This window comes from Hemicordylus capensis, chromosome 1 (genome assembly GCF_027244095.1).
Source record: "Hemicordylus capensis ecotype Gifberg chromosome 1, rHemCap1.1.pri, whole genome shotgun sequence".
Lineage (NCBI taxonomy): Eukaryota > Metazoa > Chordata > Lepidosauria > Squamata > Cordylidae > Hemicordylus > Hemicordylus capensis.
The window spans coordinates 274,672,567-274,686,363 of NC_069657.1; the positions used below are offsets into that span (position 1 = coordinate 274,672,567).

A 13,797-nucleotide genomic window follows, 5' to 3' on the forward strand; every position below is an offset into this window, starting at 1 on the left:
AGCAAGGCACCTGTGTCAAGAGGGACTGTGGGGACGTGACTAGGGCCCTCATACAACTCCGACACTTCTGTTATGTGTGCAGTGTTGCATGTGCGAGTGAAATGTCTGCCTGCCCTACAGAAGCGGTCTGTATTTCCTCTCTTCCTGAGCACTTCCAAAGTGCTTGCAGAGTGGGGATGTTTCGTATGCACTGTGGGCTTCCCAGAGGCGTCTGGTGGGCCGCTGTGTGGGACAGGATGCTGGACTAGATAGGCCTTGGGTTTGCTGGTCGAATGACCATAACAATAAAGATTTTCGAGACAGGCTTTGGGCCTGACCTGAGCAGAGCTGTTCTTATGTTCTTATAACTCTGTATATGTAGAAGAACTGGGGAAGTTGTACATTGGCCCCAGTCACGTCCCCACAGTCCCTCTGTATTCATGAGCTTGGTAGTCTGGATGTCAGCCAGTGTACTAGGAATGCTGGGGAGGGTTTCTTGAAGCCTCTTGTCTATGTCTACCAGCAGTGTTGTGCATTTTAATAGGGTATGTGATCATCTCCCTCATTTCATGCTCAGGAAACTAATAATTATGATAATTAGGAAGAAGAACCTGAAATATAATACCCATATTACTCTAGGTATTGCAGACTAATCCCGTAATATGTGATAATTTGAAATACCAGTTAACTTGTATATTTGTGAATGTAAGTAGTCATGCTGTGAATCCTAATCTCAAGACCTGATGGGATAACAAGCACCCTCTAAAATATAGGGCGTGGAAGTGAAATTACCACACACTAAAAAACGTCTCCATTCTGCCTTTGTTAGTAGAGTTGCCAGGTCTTTTATAATACAGATTAGGGGATTGGGTAGTACTTTGGAACATGTTTTGTGCTTTGCTCTCTCATAAGCAGTAATGCTTAGTTGTGTAAAGAGGTAGTAGCTTTCCTTCTATGATTTTCTTTTTAATTGAAAGGTGTCTAACTTGACTAAAATGACACATTTGTATCCTATTCCTTCTCTCAAAGAAGGTAAAAGGATGTTTATATTGATTGACATTCTGCACAGTGTAATGCAGGCAGTTCTAAACCACCTGCACCACTTCAGGTGTCTAAAACAATGACTGTGGTGTTGCAGAACAGGACTGGTGTGCCACTACCTAAACTTGCACAATCACACTTTTGCAGCATTACAGCCATTGGAAATAATACCCATAGCACCAAGGCAGTGTTATCGCAATTTTAAGTAGTGGCAGCACACCAAACCTGTTCTGCAACACCACAGTCATTGTTTTAGATGTCTGTGGCAGCATAGGCAGAACCACTCATGTTGCACTGTGCAAAATGTCAGCCATTATTTTATTATTGGTAATAAATCTCTGCCATATTTTCTTTTCAATCCCTATAAATTGAGCACCTGATTCCAATAGAGAATGTTAGATATTCATTTTGACAGTATTTTGTTTTTGTTTTTCTATAGTATGTACTTGTTCTCTGCAATTCTATTGGTACTCCCCTCGATCCAAAATATATTGACATAGGTAAGCGGATGTTCATGATTTGATAATATTAATTATGCTTTTCAATCCTTTGCCCCAAATTATTCTGCATTATCATGACTGTTTAAACTAATGATTAGTTGTCATTTGCCCATGTAGGCAATCTTTTTGTGGTAAATGTCCTGAAGCATTTGCAAATTGCAAACTCAACTAACTACCTATTGCCATTTTGAATTGACCAGGAAATCAATTTATTTTGAATACAGGGTGGATGAAGGCAATTATTAAAATAAAGACCAGATTTTAAAATAAATTAGATGTATTTAAAGGGAACGTTATTGTACTTTATTTTATTGTGGTAATCTTTTCTGCTATTATTGTGGAATGCACTCCCTGCTGAGATACGATCCTCCCCATCTCTAACTATTTTTAAAAAACATTTGAAGACCCATCTCTTCGCCTTTTATATTTGTTTTAATTGTTTTTATATCACTGTTAACCGCCCAGAGACGAAAGTTTGGGTGGTATATAAGTTAAATAAATACATAAATAAATAAAGGTTATTTAAATGTTATGTCTATCTCTTTTAGAAATAACAGGTTAAGATTAAATCTGAATTTAATTCAAACATTTGAGAGCAGTTCACACAATCATTAGGGTAGGAGATAGGGATGTGTGCGAAATGTGATTCGGATGCCGAATCTGAGCACATCCCTTTAACACAGAGGAGAGCAGGTCCATACCTGCTCCTCCGCTGCTCACCACCACTTTTTAAATCGTGGCCACCCCCCGCCCTCCTATCATAGTGAGCTGGTGGTGCTCTCCCCCAGCTGCCCCTGTGCAATGCTTGCATGCAAGGGCAGCTGGCTGAGAGCTCTACAGGTATGGACCTGCTCTCCCCCATGTTAAAGGGGATGTGTAATTCCTCAGCTTTAAAGAGATGAGCTGCAATCCGTTGTCCGAATCACATTTCGTTCACATCCCTAGTAAGAGAAGCTTCCATTCTTTGGATGGAGAGAGAAAATATGTCCCTGAGTCTTTGTCTATGTCTCTGTGCCTAGCTACTACAAAAGCAGGTATGCAGATATCCATTTACATATCAAACCCCCCATATCCCTTCATCTCTAGAGGTGAGATGAACTCTTTACTTTCTGGCTGGGAATAATCCCACCACCCTTGCAACTTCCAACACAGACTACCTTTGGGCTTTCTGTTTGGGGCTCTGCTCTTCCTTAAGGTGACATCCTCCATCCAGGTGAGGATAGCTCGCTGTTATCCCAAGTGTGAAGCACAGAGACCATGATGAAGAAAGGCAGGTTTCTTACCTGTAATTGTAGTTCTTTGAGTGCATTTGAACAGCCCACTCTACCTCCCTGCTGAAGTCTTCCAGTTTATATCCTTCTATCCTTAGGCATCCATAGGTCACTCAGACTGAGGAAGGGGGTAGAAGCAGCCACTAGGGGGAGTGCAATTTTGCTTTTTATTCCTTATAAAGTCAAGCTCTAGGATCCCAGTTGTGGCTCTGTGCGGCTGCACAACCCAAGTGTGATGCACAGAAAAACTACAGCTACAGTTAAGAACAGTAGCATAGTGCTGCAGGGACTCAGTCTCCATACTTTTTTCTCTCCAGAGTCTCAGCAGGGACACAAAGCCTTTGATTTTCTACATTGAAATAATGTGCTACTCTTGCTAGTCCAACTGTTTATTACAATTCTTCCTGTCGTAGGAACATAGGAAGCTGTCTTATACTCAGTCAGATCCCTGGTCATCTGGCTCAGTATTGTCTACACTGACTGGCAGCGGCTCTCCAAGGTTTTAGACAGGAATCTTTCCGAGTCCTACCTGGAGATGCTGCCAGGGACTGACCATCAGCATGCAAGTACTACTGCTGACATCCTAAAATGAATGACGGAACACCCACTGCAATGCTCTGGTCTTTCCAAAGGGACACAGGATTTCCAAATGGCTGCAGCATTTCAGTGGGCATTCCCTATCATTCATTCTAGTACATTCCCTAGAGTCTACATGATCCTTGACGTCTTGTAACAGAACCGCTCAAATCATTGTGTCTGTCTAATTGAGGGGTGTGGCTATGGCTATGTGGCTGAGATGCATTGGGATGTGCATGCCTGTGGGATGTGGCTGTCAGGGTGGGTGCAGCTATGAGGCTGTCATGAAGAGTGCCTGCACTTCTGAATTTGCGACTACATCACTGTAAGAAACCTGCCTTTCTGGTCTCATATGTGAGAAGAAAGGGGGTTACATCACCCCAACTTCTCTCTTCCCAGGCTCTCAACCCTACTTTATCTGGTCTCCTGGAAGGCTCTAGGGCTGATGTTCCCTGGCCTGTCCCTTGCTGGCTTTTGAAAAGCTGGCAGATGGCTTGACACGAATCCCACCACTGACCACATCTCCTGGTACGTTTAGGTTTTATGACAGGAGAGGAAGAGTCTTTGCCTCACCTCCCTATCATCTTGTCCCCTCTCTTAGCTAGCATTGGCTGCTTGGTTGCTTAGGCAACCTAGATGTTGCCAGGATGTTAGGCCATAGTCACAGCCTGTCACGGCATGCCAGTGACTCCCCCACCCCCATGGACGTACAAGGGGCACCACCGGGTCCATGTCATCCAAGGATACATCTAGGCACCGTTTTACTTATATTCTTTGCGTAGTAATTACCTGATTTCTGAAACTGACTCAGAGCCATTACCCATTTATAATATTTATGATTCTACCTACCACAGCATATGGGACATTTATCTTCCATCCCTTAGAAATGTAATTCCAATGCAGCTTGACTTCATCAGCATTAAACTATCTAAAAACCAGCAATGAGGTCGTACACACGACTAAATTACCCGGGGCCGGAGAGGGCTGGCGGGGAGGCAGGCTCCTCCCTGCCTCCCCATACACAATCACCCTTTCCTTCAGAGCTCTACTGCTCACCATGGCACACAAGTGGCACTGTGGCAATTGGCAGAGCAGGGAGATGGAGGAAGAAGTCCTTTTGGCATCCCTCAGTGCACCACACCAGGAGCACAGTGCATTGAGAAATCCTCCTTCAGTTGGGCACTCTTGCTGCCTGACTTGGAGTACACATGACCCCAGCGCCAGAGTTAAGGGCATGTTTGCTAAGCAAGGCAGCAGCCCTATTTTGGAGATGCCAGGGAGGGAACTTGGAACCTTCTACATGCAAGCATGTAGATGCCCTTTCCAGAGCCGCCCTATCCCCTAAGGGGAATATCTTCCCATGCTCACATGTAGTCTCCCATTCAGATGCAAACCAGGGTGTGCCCTGCTTAGCAAAGGGGACAATTCATGTATGCTACCACAAGACCAGCCCAAAGAGCAGCTTTAAATCTTTGCCCCTGTCATAGTCCTTATTCAAGCTCCCCACCCCTGGCTGTCCCCTCCACCATTGTGGGGAGGGGTGATCATTAGTGCCAAAATCACTTTTTTCCTTTGAAAAGCTGATTCCCATACAAATCTTTTGAAGTTATTCTAAGTTATAAAGCTTGTTTGACATATTTATCTTATTTAGCTTATGGGGACGGCTGCTGTTTGTGAAACTGTTTACAAGCCTGGGATATCTGATGTATGCAATGAGCTCCCTTGCTGGCGAGAGCTTCCCAACCCCTGCTATCTAGGCAAAGAGGCACATTTCAGAGTAGTGGCTGTCATATCTAGCAGGGAAAGAGCAACTGTCCCTTTTCACCTTAGCATAGCACCCTTCTTTGGCTGCTTACTGATACTGAGGTCTTTCTTGTGCATCTTTTTAGATTGTGAGCCCCTTTGGGACAGGGAACTGTCTTCTCATTCATTCTGCTATTTAAACCACTCTGTGAAATTTTTTGTTGAAAAATGTTTATAATTTTTTAAAAAATTCATTTCTGGAGTTACCTAGTCTGCATACAGAAAGAAATGTGCACACAGATTTTCTGTCTATTGAAATGAATGGTAAACACTATAGACACAAATCGGAACATGTATCTGAGCACATGTGTCTTTGGATCTGGCCATGAGACTAACAGCTCTTCCTTATTTATGTCTATGATGTCTTGTATGAGCCACTTCTTAACTTCGACTAAATGAGCTTGTATCAAACATTCAGTGGGCCTGTTCAAAGTGTGTTTTTGTTTGGATTTTGTAACAGCACCACTTCTTGTTACCATGACCAAAACTCAAGTAATAGCAGCTTCAAAAGAAGCATTTTATACCTGGCAATATCGTGTAGCCAAGAAGCTCACAGCAATGGAAATTAACCAGGTGTCACGGACAAGAAAAGAAGGCAGAGAGAGGTTAGTTTTCTGGTTTTGTGGCTCCTGTCCCTGTGTTTTATTGTTTGTTTCTTACTACTATATTTCTGAAATTTGCTTTATAAACCAGGAATATCTGTGAAGTAATTACCGTAATAGAAAGAATTGCCACATTGAAAATTTCCTAATATTTCCATTTCTACGATCTGGCATCAATTTCATGGATGCCTTTAATCATAGATTTCTATTTTTCTCTTGTCAAACTATTCCTAGCATCCTTTTCGAATCTTAATATATATAACATTCCTAGAACCTGAATTTCTAGTTAGTGAGGTATGGTTTTTTTAGTTATTCTTTTACCTAGATTTGTGCCTCGGAACAGATGGTTGCAGAACCAACCAGAGAGAAGGCGACGTTGGACTTAATCCTGAGAGGTGTCCTGGACCTGGCGCAAGATGTCAGAGTTATAGAACCACTGGAGAACAGTGACCATAGTGTGATCCAATTCAGCTTATATGTGAGTGGAGCATTGCCAAAGAAGTCCAATTAAGATGCGTTGGACTTTGAAAGAGGAAACCTCAAAAATGAGGAGACTGGTAAAAAAGAAGCTGAAATGGAAAGTCAGGAGGATCAAATCACTCCAGAAAACATGGAACTTATTTAAAACCACAATAATAGCTGCTCAGTTGGAATACCAATCTTGTATACCAAGAAGGAGGAAAGGTACCACCAAGTTCAGGAGCATGCCAGGTACCACCAAGTTTAAGAGGATGCTAGCATGGCTAACAAGCAGAGTCAAGAAAGCTATAAAAGGGAAGAAAACTTGCTTCAGAAAATGGAATTCCTGCCCAAATGAAGAGAACAGAAAGGAACCTAAACTCTGGCAAAATAAATCTAAGCAGACAAGAGTTGCAAAAAGAGAGTTCAAGGAGCATATAACTAGAAGCGTCAAGGGGAATAACAAGAACATATTTAAATATATCAGAAGCAGAAAACCTGCCAGGGAGGCAGTTGAACCCTTACATGATGAGGGTGTGAAAGGGATTATTAAGAAAGATAAGGAGATTGCAGAGAAGCTGAATGAGTTCTTTGCATCTGTCTTCACGGCAGAGCATACTGGCCATATAACCACTCCAGAACTGAGCTTCTTCGACATGGTCTCTGTCTTCTACACACATGGGCTATTAGCCTGCACAGAGATCTTGTTGGAATCTAACAAGCTCGATTTCTCCTGCTTTGGGAGGGAACCCCGCCCCCAGCTGCTATATGTGGCTGCACCACTCCTCATCCCCTCAGTCTTTCTTCGTCCATGCTTCAGCGAACATTGTGGTGTCTTCAGCTCGGCAATGAGTAGGATTTAAAACATCCCTTGTTGTTTTTTCTCCTTGCTTCCCTTCCTAACTTCTTATTTCTCTTTCTTTGATTTTTGTGCAGTTGCATTTTTTCTTTGGCATTTTTATTGATCGGCTTTCCCTTTTTAAAAGCTCCAGTCCCTGCTGGGTTGGAGCGTGGTGTCTTGCTGGCCTTCAACATGTATGCTGAGCACAAAGAAATGTGTTTGCTGCAGATCAAAGATCCCTTCCCCCCAAACGCACGCTGAGTGCCTCTTATGCTTGGGGGAATCCCACATTGTGGAGACTTGTATGCACTGTCAAAAGTTTACAAAACAGGCTCGCAGAAATAGGGCTTCTCGCTTGCGCACAGTCCTGTGGAATTTGGCTCTTCATTCTTTGGAAACCTTACCTTTAAAACAGTCATTGAAAATGGCTGTATCAATACCGTTGAACAAAGCGGCATTGGCTGCTGTGGAGACCGAAAACCAGACTCCAATACCGCTATCGACACCGTCGAATGCTCAACCTTCAGTGGATTCAGGAGGGAAAACACTCTCGGAGGAGCTCCCTTGGTATCATCTTCCAGCGGCACCAAAGACCTCCCCGAATTTGCCGGGATCAGCTTCAAAAGTTAAGAAGAAGAAGCTGAAATTGCAGAGAAACCTGCCGGCTGGTCAACACCTTCCCTCGATCCCCAAAAAGAAGAAGGCTGAAGACGTTCCAGTATCAGGTGGTCTGGCATCTCAGGACGGCCTCAGATCTTCAAATGCAAAAGTCATCAGTATCGACATGCCCAGATTCCCCTGTTGCATCAGAGGCGTTCAACATGTACAGTGAGAGGACGCGGTTAAGCAGAGATTTGGTGGTGATGGCTTAGCCTGTGTATGCTTCGTCTGGAGAAGAAGCCTACACCCTACCTAAACCTGCGGAAGGTGCTTCGTGGTTGCCTAGGAGGAGATCACCCCCTTGAAAACATCGAGAAAATTGCCCATTGTCTTACCGACAGGATCTTCACTGGAACAATCGAGATTGGGCACTTGAATATCACTCCCCACTGTTGGAAGCTGAGTCTTCTTATGGCGCTTGGAGCCATGATGCTGATTCTTATGATGGGTACCAGCCAGACTATAGGTCAGACTACTTGGACTATGCCCACCCTCGTTATGGGTCCTGCTGCCCAGGAGACCCTGTGTATGGGCAGCCTGCAACAATGAGGTCTTGGTGCGAACCCCCCTCACATTCTGAAGGGCGACTGCGTTCCTGCTCACCACATCATTCTCCGCAGCCACCAAAACCTCTCTCGGACTTCAATGGGAAGTCAGCAGGACCCACCATGCAATCAAGTGGAGGGATTGAACATTCGGATGTAGCACCCGTTCCTGTTCCTGACAAAGGTTCATCAGGATGGGTAGACATTTCCAGTCCAGCGCCAGGGGTGTCAGGGTCATAAAGTGTTGCATATTGGGGCAAAAAACCCTCAACTTCACATATAAACTTACGGGCCAATTTCATGCTAGGGATCATTAGGAAGGGCGTTGAAAATTAAAATGTCAACATTATAATGCCCTTATACAAATGGATGGTGTGGCCACTTTTGGAGTAGTGCATACAGTTCAGGTTACCATATCTTAAGAAGGATATTGCAAAACTGGAAAATGTGCAGAATAGGGCAACCAAGATGATCAGGGCCTGGAGCACCTACCTTTTGAGGCAAGGCTACAGCGTCTGGGGCTTTTAGTTTGGAAAAGAGGCGACTATTGGGAGACATGATAGAGGTGTATTAAATTATGCATGTAGTTCAGAGAGTGGACAGAGATAATTTTTTCTCCTCTCACAACACTAGATCCAGTGGTCATCCCATGAAACTGATGGCCAGGAAATTTAGGACTGACAAAAGGAAGTACTTTTTCACACTGCACATAATTAATATATGGAATTCTCTGCCATGGAATGTGGTGATGGCCACTAGCTTGGATGGCTTTAAAAGGGACAAATCATGGATGGCAGGTCTATCAATGGCTACCAGTTGTGGCTATAGGCCACCACCAGCCTTAGAGGTAAGATGCCTCTGAGTACCAGTTACAGGGGAGCAACAGCAGGAGAGAGGGTGTGCCCTCACCTCTTGCCTGTACGCTTCTCAGAGGCATCTGGTGGGCTACTGTGTGAAACAGGATGCTGGACTAGATAGGCCTAGGCTAGACTAGATATGCTGGACTAGATAGACCTAGATAGATCCAGCAGGGCTGTCAGTATATCAAAAGCTGGTTAAGATTTTCTTCATTACCTTTAGTAAATTTACTATTGCTGCTGCTTGCACATATTTTGCCACACTCTATTCTCTTAATAGGAAACAATCAGGTCTTTCATAACCCAGACTAAGTTAGCCATGACTAAGTCCCTTTGAACTTACTGGGACAACTTAGTCATGATTATCTTTTCTCATTTATTTCAGTGGTATTTAGTCTGGATCCTGCCCTAGGTCTCTTTGTAATACTGTAATTTCATGGAATTGTTATTGGAGCTGCGCATACAATTCTCATGCTTTGATGATTTATCTGAGCCAAATTGCTATACTTCTTTCCAATACGGAAAGAGAGAGACCTGTGCCTCTCCCAGGTCCATAACTTGTGTACAATACTTTTCTTTTAGGATTTACCATGTAGATGATACCCCTACTGGAGCAGCTGATGGAATGCTTGACTATACCAAAACCATTCAAGTAAGCTACATTTTTAACTACATTTTTTGGTCAATATTGTATTAAAGCTTTTGCTGCTTCTAGTCTAAGATTTCTATTTGCATTTTCTAATTTAAACAGTGCATGAGATCTCATTTAATTACTGTCCCTCTTCAGTGCCACATCCAGATTGATGAAGCAGTGGTACACGTTTGCTGGTTCTACGGGGATGGGTGGGTAATCTTCATCAATCTCCCTTTCTTTCTGAAGCTGATTGTGATTCCAAAAAAAAATAGGTGCCTGAAGGTCACTTGGACCTCAGGGACATATTTTTGGGGTGGCAGTCTGCTTCAGAGGGAAGGGGAGAGTGACTAATATCATCCCTCCTCCGTAGCAGCAGCATTTTGTTCATCTGGAGGTCAGCCAATTATCACAGCTTGCTCTGCACTTGTATTTTGAAAATAAATTGTGATTTTTATAATTAAGCTAATGTTCATATGGTTTCAGGGAACAAGGGATCCAATTTGTGCAGTAACAGCATCTGATAAAACACTTATAATTGTAAGTACCAAAGATGCAATTCGTACCTTTCTTATGCTGAAAGAAAGCTAATGCTATAGGTGTTAACTACATACAATAGGATTCTTGCTTTAGAAAAATGTATGTTTGAAAATTCTGATAGCATTTTCTAGAAAACAAATTAGTTTTAGGACTAGTGGATTTTCTTGTATATGTGAAATTTCTACTATGTGCTACTCTTTGCTCAGAGTGTATATATATGTTTTTTTAAAAATCATGGCTGCTAAGCCCATAAAAGTATGACAATGTCAAAGGTCAGTGTATTTCTAACCTACTAGTCATTTTGGCTTTTCAGATATCGTGCCAAACCATGGTGTGAGCTTCTAAATGTACAGCAAACCATAGTTTGGAACCACTTCTCTGCTTTCATCTACTAGCTGCTCGGTATTCCTTTATGTCGGTTCAGTGGTTGACATTGTTACAAATGATGAAGCATGTGCACTTCGAAGAACTGCAGGGCTGCACTGGGAACCCTCGTACAACTCCCACAGTCTCTCTGTGGGCACATTGTTGTACAAGAGCCATTAGAGTTTGAAGTGCTGTCCACTCTCCGGAGATCAGAAACAGATCAGAATTTCCAATCGGAGCCAGAGTGAATAATAAAAATTCATTTCCCCCTGCTGTGCCCCAAGGGTGTGCGCCCCCAGCACAGCTAAGAAAGCTCTTCAGCATGCTAGCACATATTCCTGGTGCGCTACTGGAAGACTGCTCTGAATGTCAGCCAGTGTGGTTTTGGGGGGAAAAACCAATATAGACTGTAACCTGACAATAAATTGCCCAGCATCCTGATAATAAAGAAAAGTTGCTGTTGGTAAGAAACATGCAGGCAATGGAAAGTCTCTTTCACAGATTACAGTGCTAGAATAATGTTGTGTGGTGTATTTTATTTTTATTTTTATTTTATTTTTTACATTTATATCCCGCTCTTCCTACAAGGAGCCCAGAGCAGTGTACTACATACTTGAGTTTCTCCTCACATCAACCCTGTGAAGTAGGTTAGGCTGAGAGAGAAGTGACTGGTCCAAAGTCACCCAGCTAGTATCATGGCTGAATAGGGATTTGAACTCGGGTCTCCCCGGTCCTAGTCCAGCACTCTAACCACTACACCACACTGGTGTAGACAGTTTCATTGGGCTTTGGTGGGGGGGGGGCATTGTTTAGAAGTAGTATGGTTACTGAATAAATAGAAAGTCACAGTGGCCCAAAAGGATAAGATCCAATACTGTATCTGAGGGCAGAGAAGGTAATGGTCCCATTCCTTTACAAGATTACACATAAAGGAGGAAAAGAGTGAGTGATATTCAGCAATGGAAAAGAAAACTAAGATTCAATTCTGATTTAATTTGGTTTGTAACCACAGTTACACAACTGTTATGAGTCTGCACAAGCCACAAAAAGGACCATCACCCACGTAAATGCCCATTACTTCACATGTAACATTGTCCTTTTTCTAGGAGAGAAAGGAAGAGAGAGTATACCTAAATCATCTGCGTAAAGATGAAAGTGATAGGGAACCTAAGAGAGAAAGCAGTGATTCATTTTAAACCAATTAAATACATCACAACATTTTTAAAAAGATTATTCTGAATAGCATAATTCAAAGGTTTGTTTTAATTGTGTGGACAATTCATAAATGTCTCATGAGCTGTCCTACAAACCTCTTATTGCGTAAGGTAGCATATGAAGTGTTAAAACCTTTAAGTAGGGAAGAATGCATATATTGCCTCACTACAAACTTTTTTCTCTAGGGACGAGAATCTGGCACACTTCAGAGATATACTCTTCCCAATGTTGGCTTAATTCAGAAGTATAATCTAAATTGTCGACCTTATCGACTGTCTTTGAATTGTAACTCCAGGTAAGATAGAAACTTGGTTGTAAAATAGCTTTTCATTTTTGATACACAATTCTTCTCCATGGGGATGCTTTTTATTGCTTAAAATATGTTTAAAAGTTATTCTAGGAGATTGAATTATTTGCACCGTATATAATATCTGGAGTCACAGCTTTTAAAATAGCCTGGTGAATAACAGCCTGAGAAGAGGGGTTACAGGGGAAATATGGTGGCAGGAAAAAGATTATGTACCACCCCTCCCACCTAACTGCTCTGCCTTACAAATGCACCCCCTTCCTCACATTCGAATTATGGGATAAACACATTTTATAATGAACAGTTCTCCCGAAACAGTTTTTTTTTGCTGAAATTGTACTCCAAAGAACACCTTCATGATAAAATATTTTGCTTTTAATCTATGGCAGAATGTTGATAAAGAACAAAAGTTTGGATTTGTCTTGTTTCCTTCAACCTTTATCTCATTTCTATTTTTAGTCGCCTTGCTATCATGGACCTTTCAGGAATATTGTCCTTCTTTGACTTGGATACTCGAGTAACAGACAGTACAGGACATCAAGTAATAGGACAGCAACTCAACCCGGAACGCAAAGATGTCTGGGATATGAAATGGGCCAAAGATAACCCAGACTTATTTGCCATGATGGAAAAAACAAGAATGTATGTGTTCAGAAACCTGGATCCTGAGGTAGAGGATAATTTAATTGGGATAAAATTTAATTTAATTTAATTGGCATAGAATTCGTGGTCCCTCCTCCATTGGCTCCTGGATCTTAGGCAGTGTGGCAGGGAGTAAAGCAACTTTTGGTGCCATTAGTGGATCTTCCTTTTGAGAACATATAACCCCACCTTTCAAAGTGGTGATTCTCTTTATGTTAATCAGGGGGAGAGGAGCTGTCCCTATCCAACCCCAGCACAGCATCCCTCCAGTAGCTGTTGCTGGTGTCTGCCTTTTATTCTCTTTTAGATTGTGAGCGCTTTGGAGACAGGGAATGATAATCTTATTCTTTTTCCTAAGTAAACTGCTTTGAGATTTATTTCTTTGAAAAGTGGTATAGTAATATGTCATTTTACACAAGTTTAGCCATGCATGCACTTTAGTTTGTTAGTCTGAGGGGTCTTTGTCTGACTCCGTTCAGGCAAGGGTTGAATAGCAATAAGTTTCAACTCAATGTAACTTACAGGTTGACTGAGACTGAGTGATCAGCCCCTCATCATAAAGCTTTAAGGAGTTCACATTGTTTTGACTGCCCTTGCCCCTCATATGTTTCCTTTTAATCCTAGGAGTCTAAGATGGGATAGCTTGCTTAAGAACATTTTAAAAAGTCTTACTAGATGATATGAAAGGTCCATTTAGCCACACATCATGTTGTCTCTGAGAGTGGCTAACCAGGTCCCTTTGGAAGTAGGACATGAAGCTGATGACAATCCCTGTTGTTTATTCTGGTATTTAGAGCAGAATTGCCTTTGTACATTTATTTTATTTATTTGTCAAATGTGTACACCGCCCCAAACTTTCATCTTTTGTCTATCCTGACAAATAATGGTCTGTATACATATGCTCCCCAAATTCTTCAATCTGTTATTTTAAGCCATTTAACCTAGCAATTATCACCACATTT

The 13,797-nt window shown here is 42.3% G+C and overlaps 1 protein-coding gene across 4 annotated transcripts in view; it reads left to right on the forward strand.

Moving 5' to 3' along the window:
* WDR35 (WD repeat domain 35) overlaps positions 1-13,797 on the forward strand; it is a 59,452-nt gene that overhangs the window by 26,355 nt on the left and 19,300 nt on the right. For all 4 annotated transcript variants that reach the window (XM_053285309.1, XM_053285306.1, XM_053285307.1 and 1 more), the window contains 6 exons: positions 1,460-1,520; positions 5,631-5,775; positions 9,717-9,786; positions 10,252-10,305; positions 12,072-12,181; positions 12,653-12,863. In XM_053285309.1, the coding sequence (XP_053141284.1) occupies positions 1,460-1,520; positions 5,631-5,775; positions 9,717-9,786; positions 10,252-10,305; positions 12,072-12,181; positions 12,653-12,863 (651 nt within the window). The remainder of the gene's footprint in view (positions 1-1,459; positions 1,521-5,630; positions 5,776-9,716; positions 9,787-10,251; positions 10,306-12,071; positions 12,182-12,652; positions 12,864-13,797) is intronic.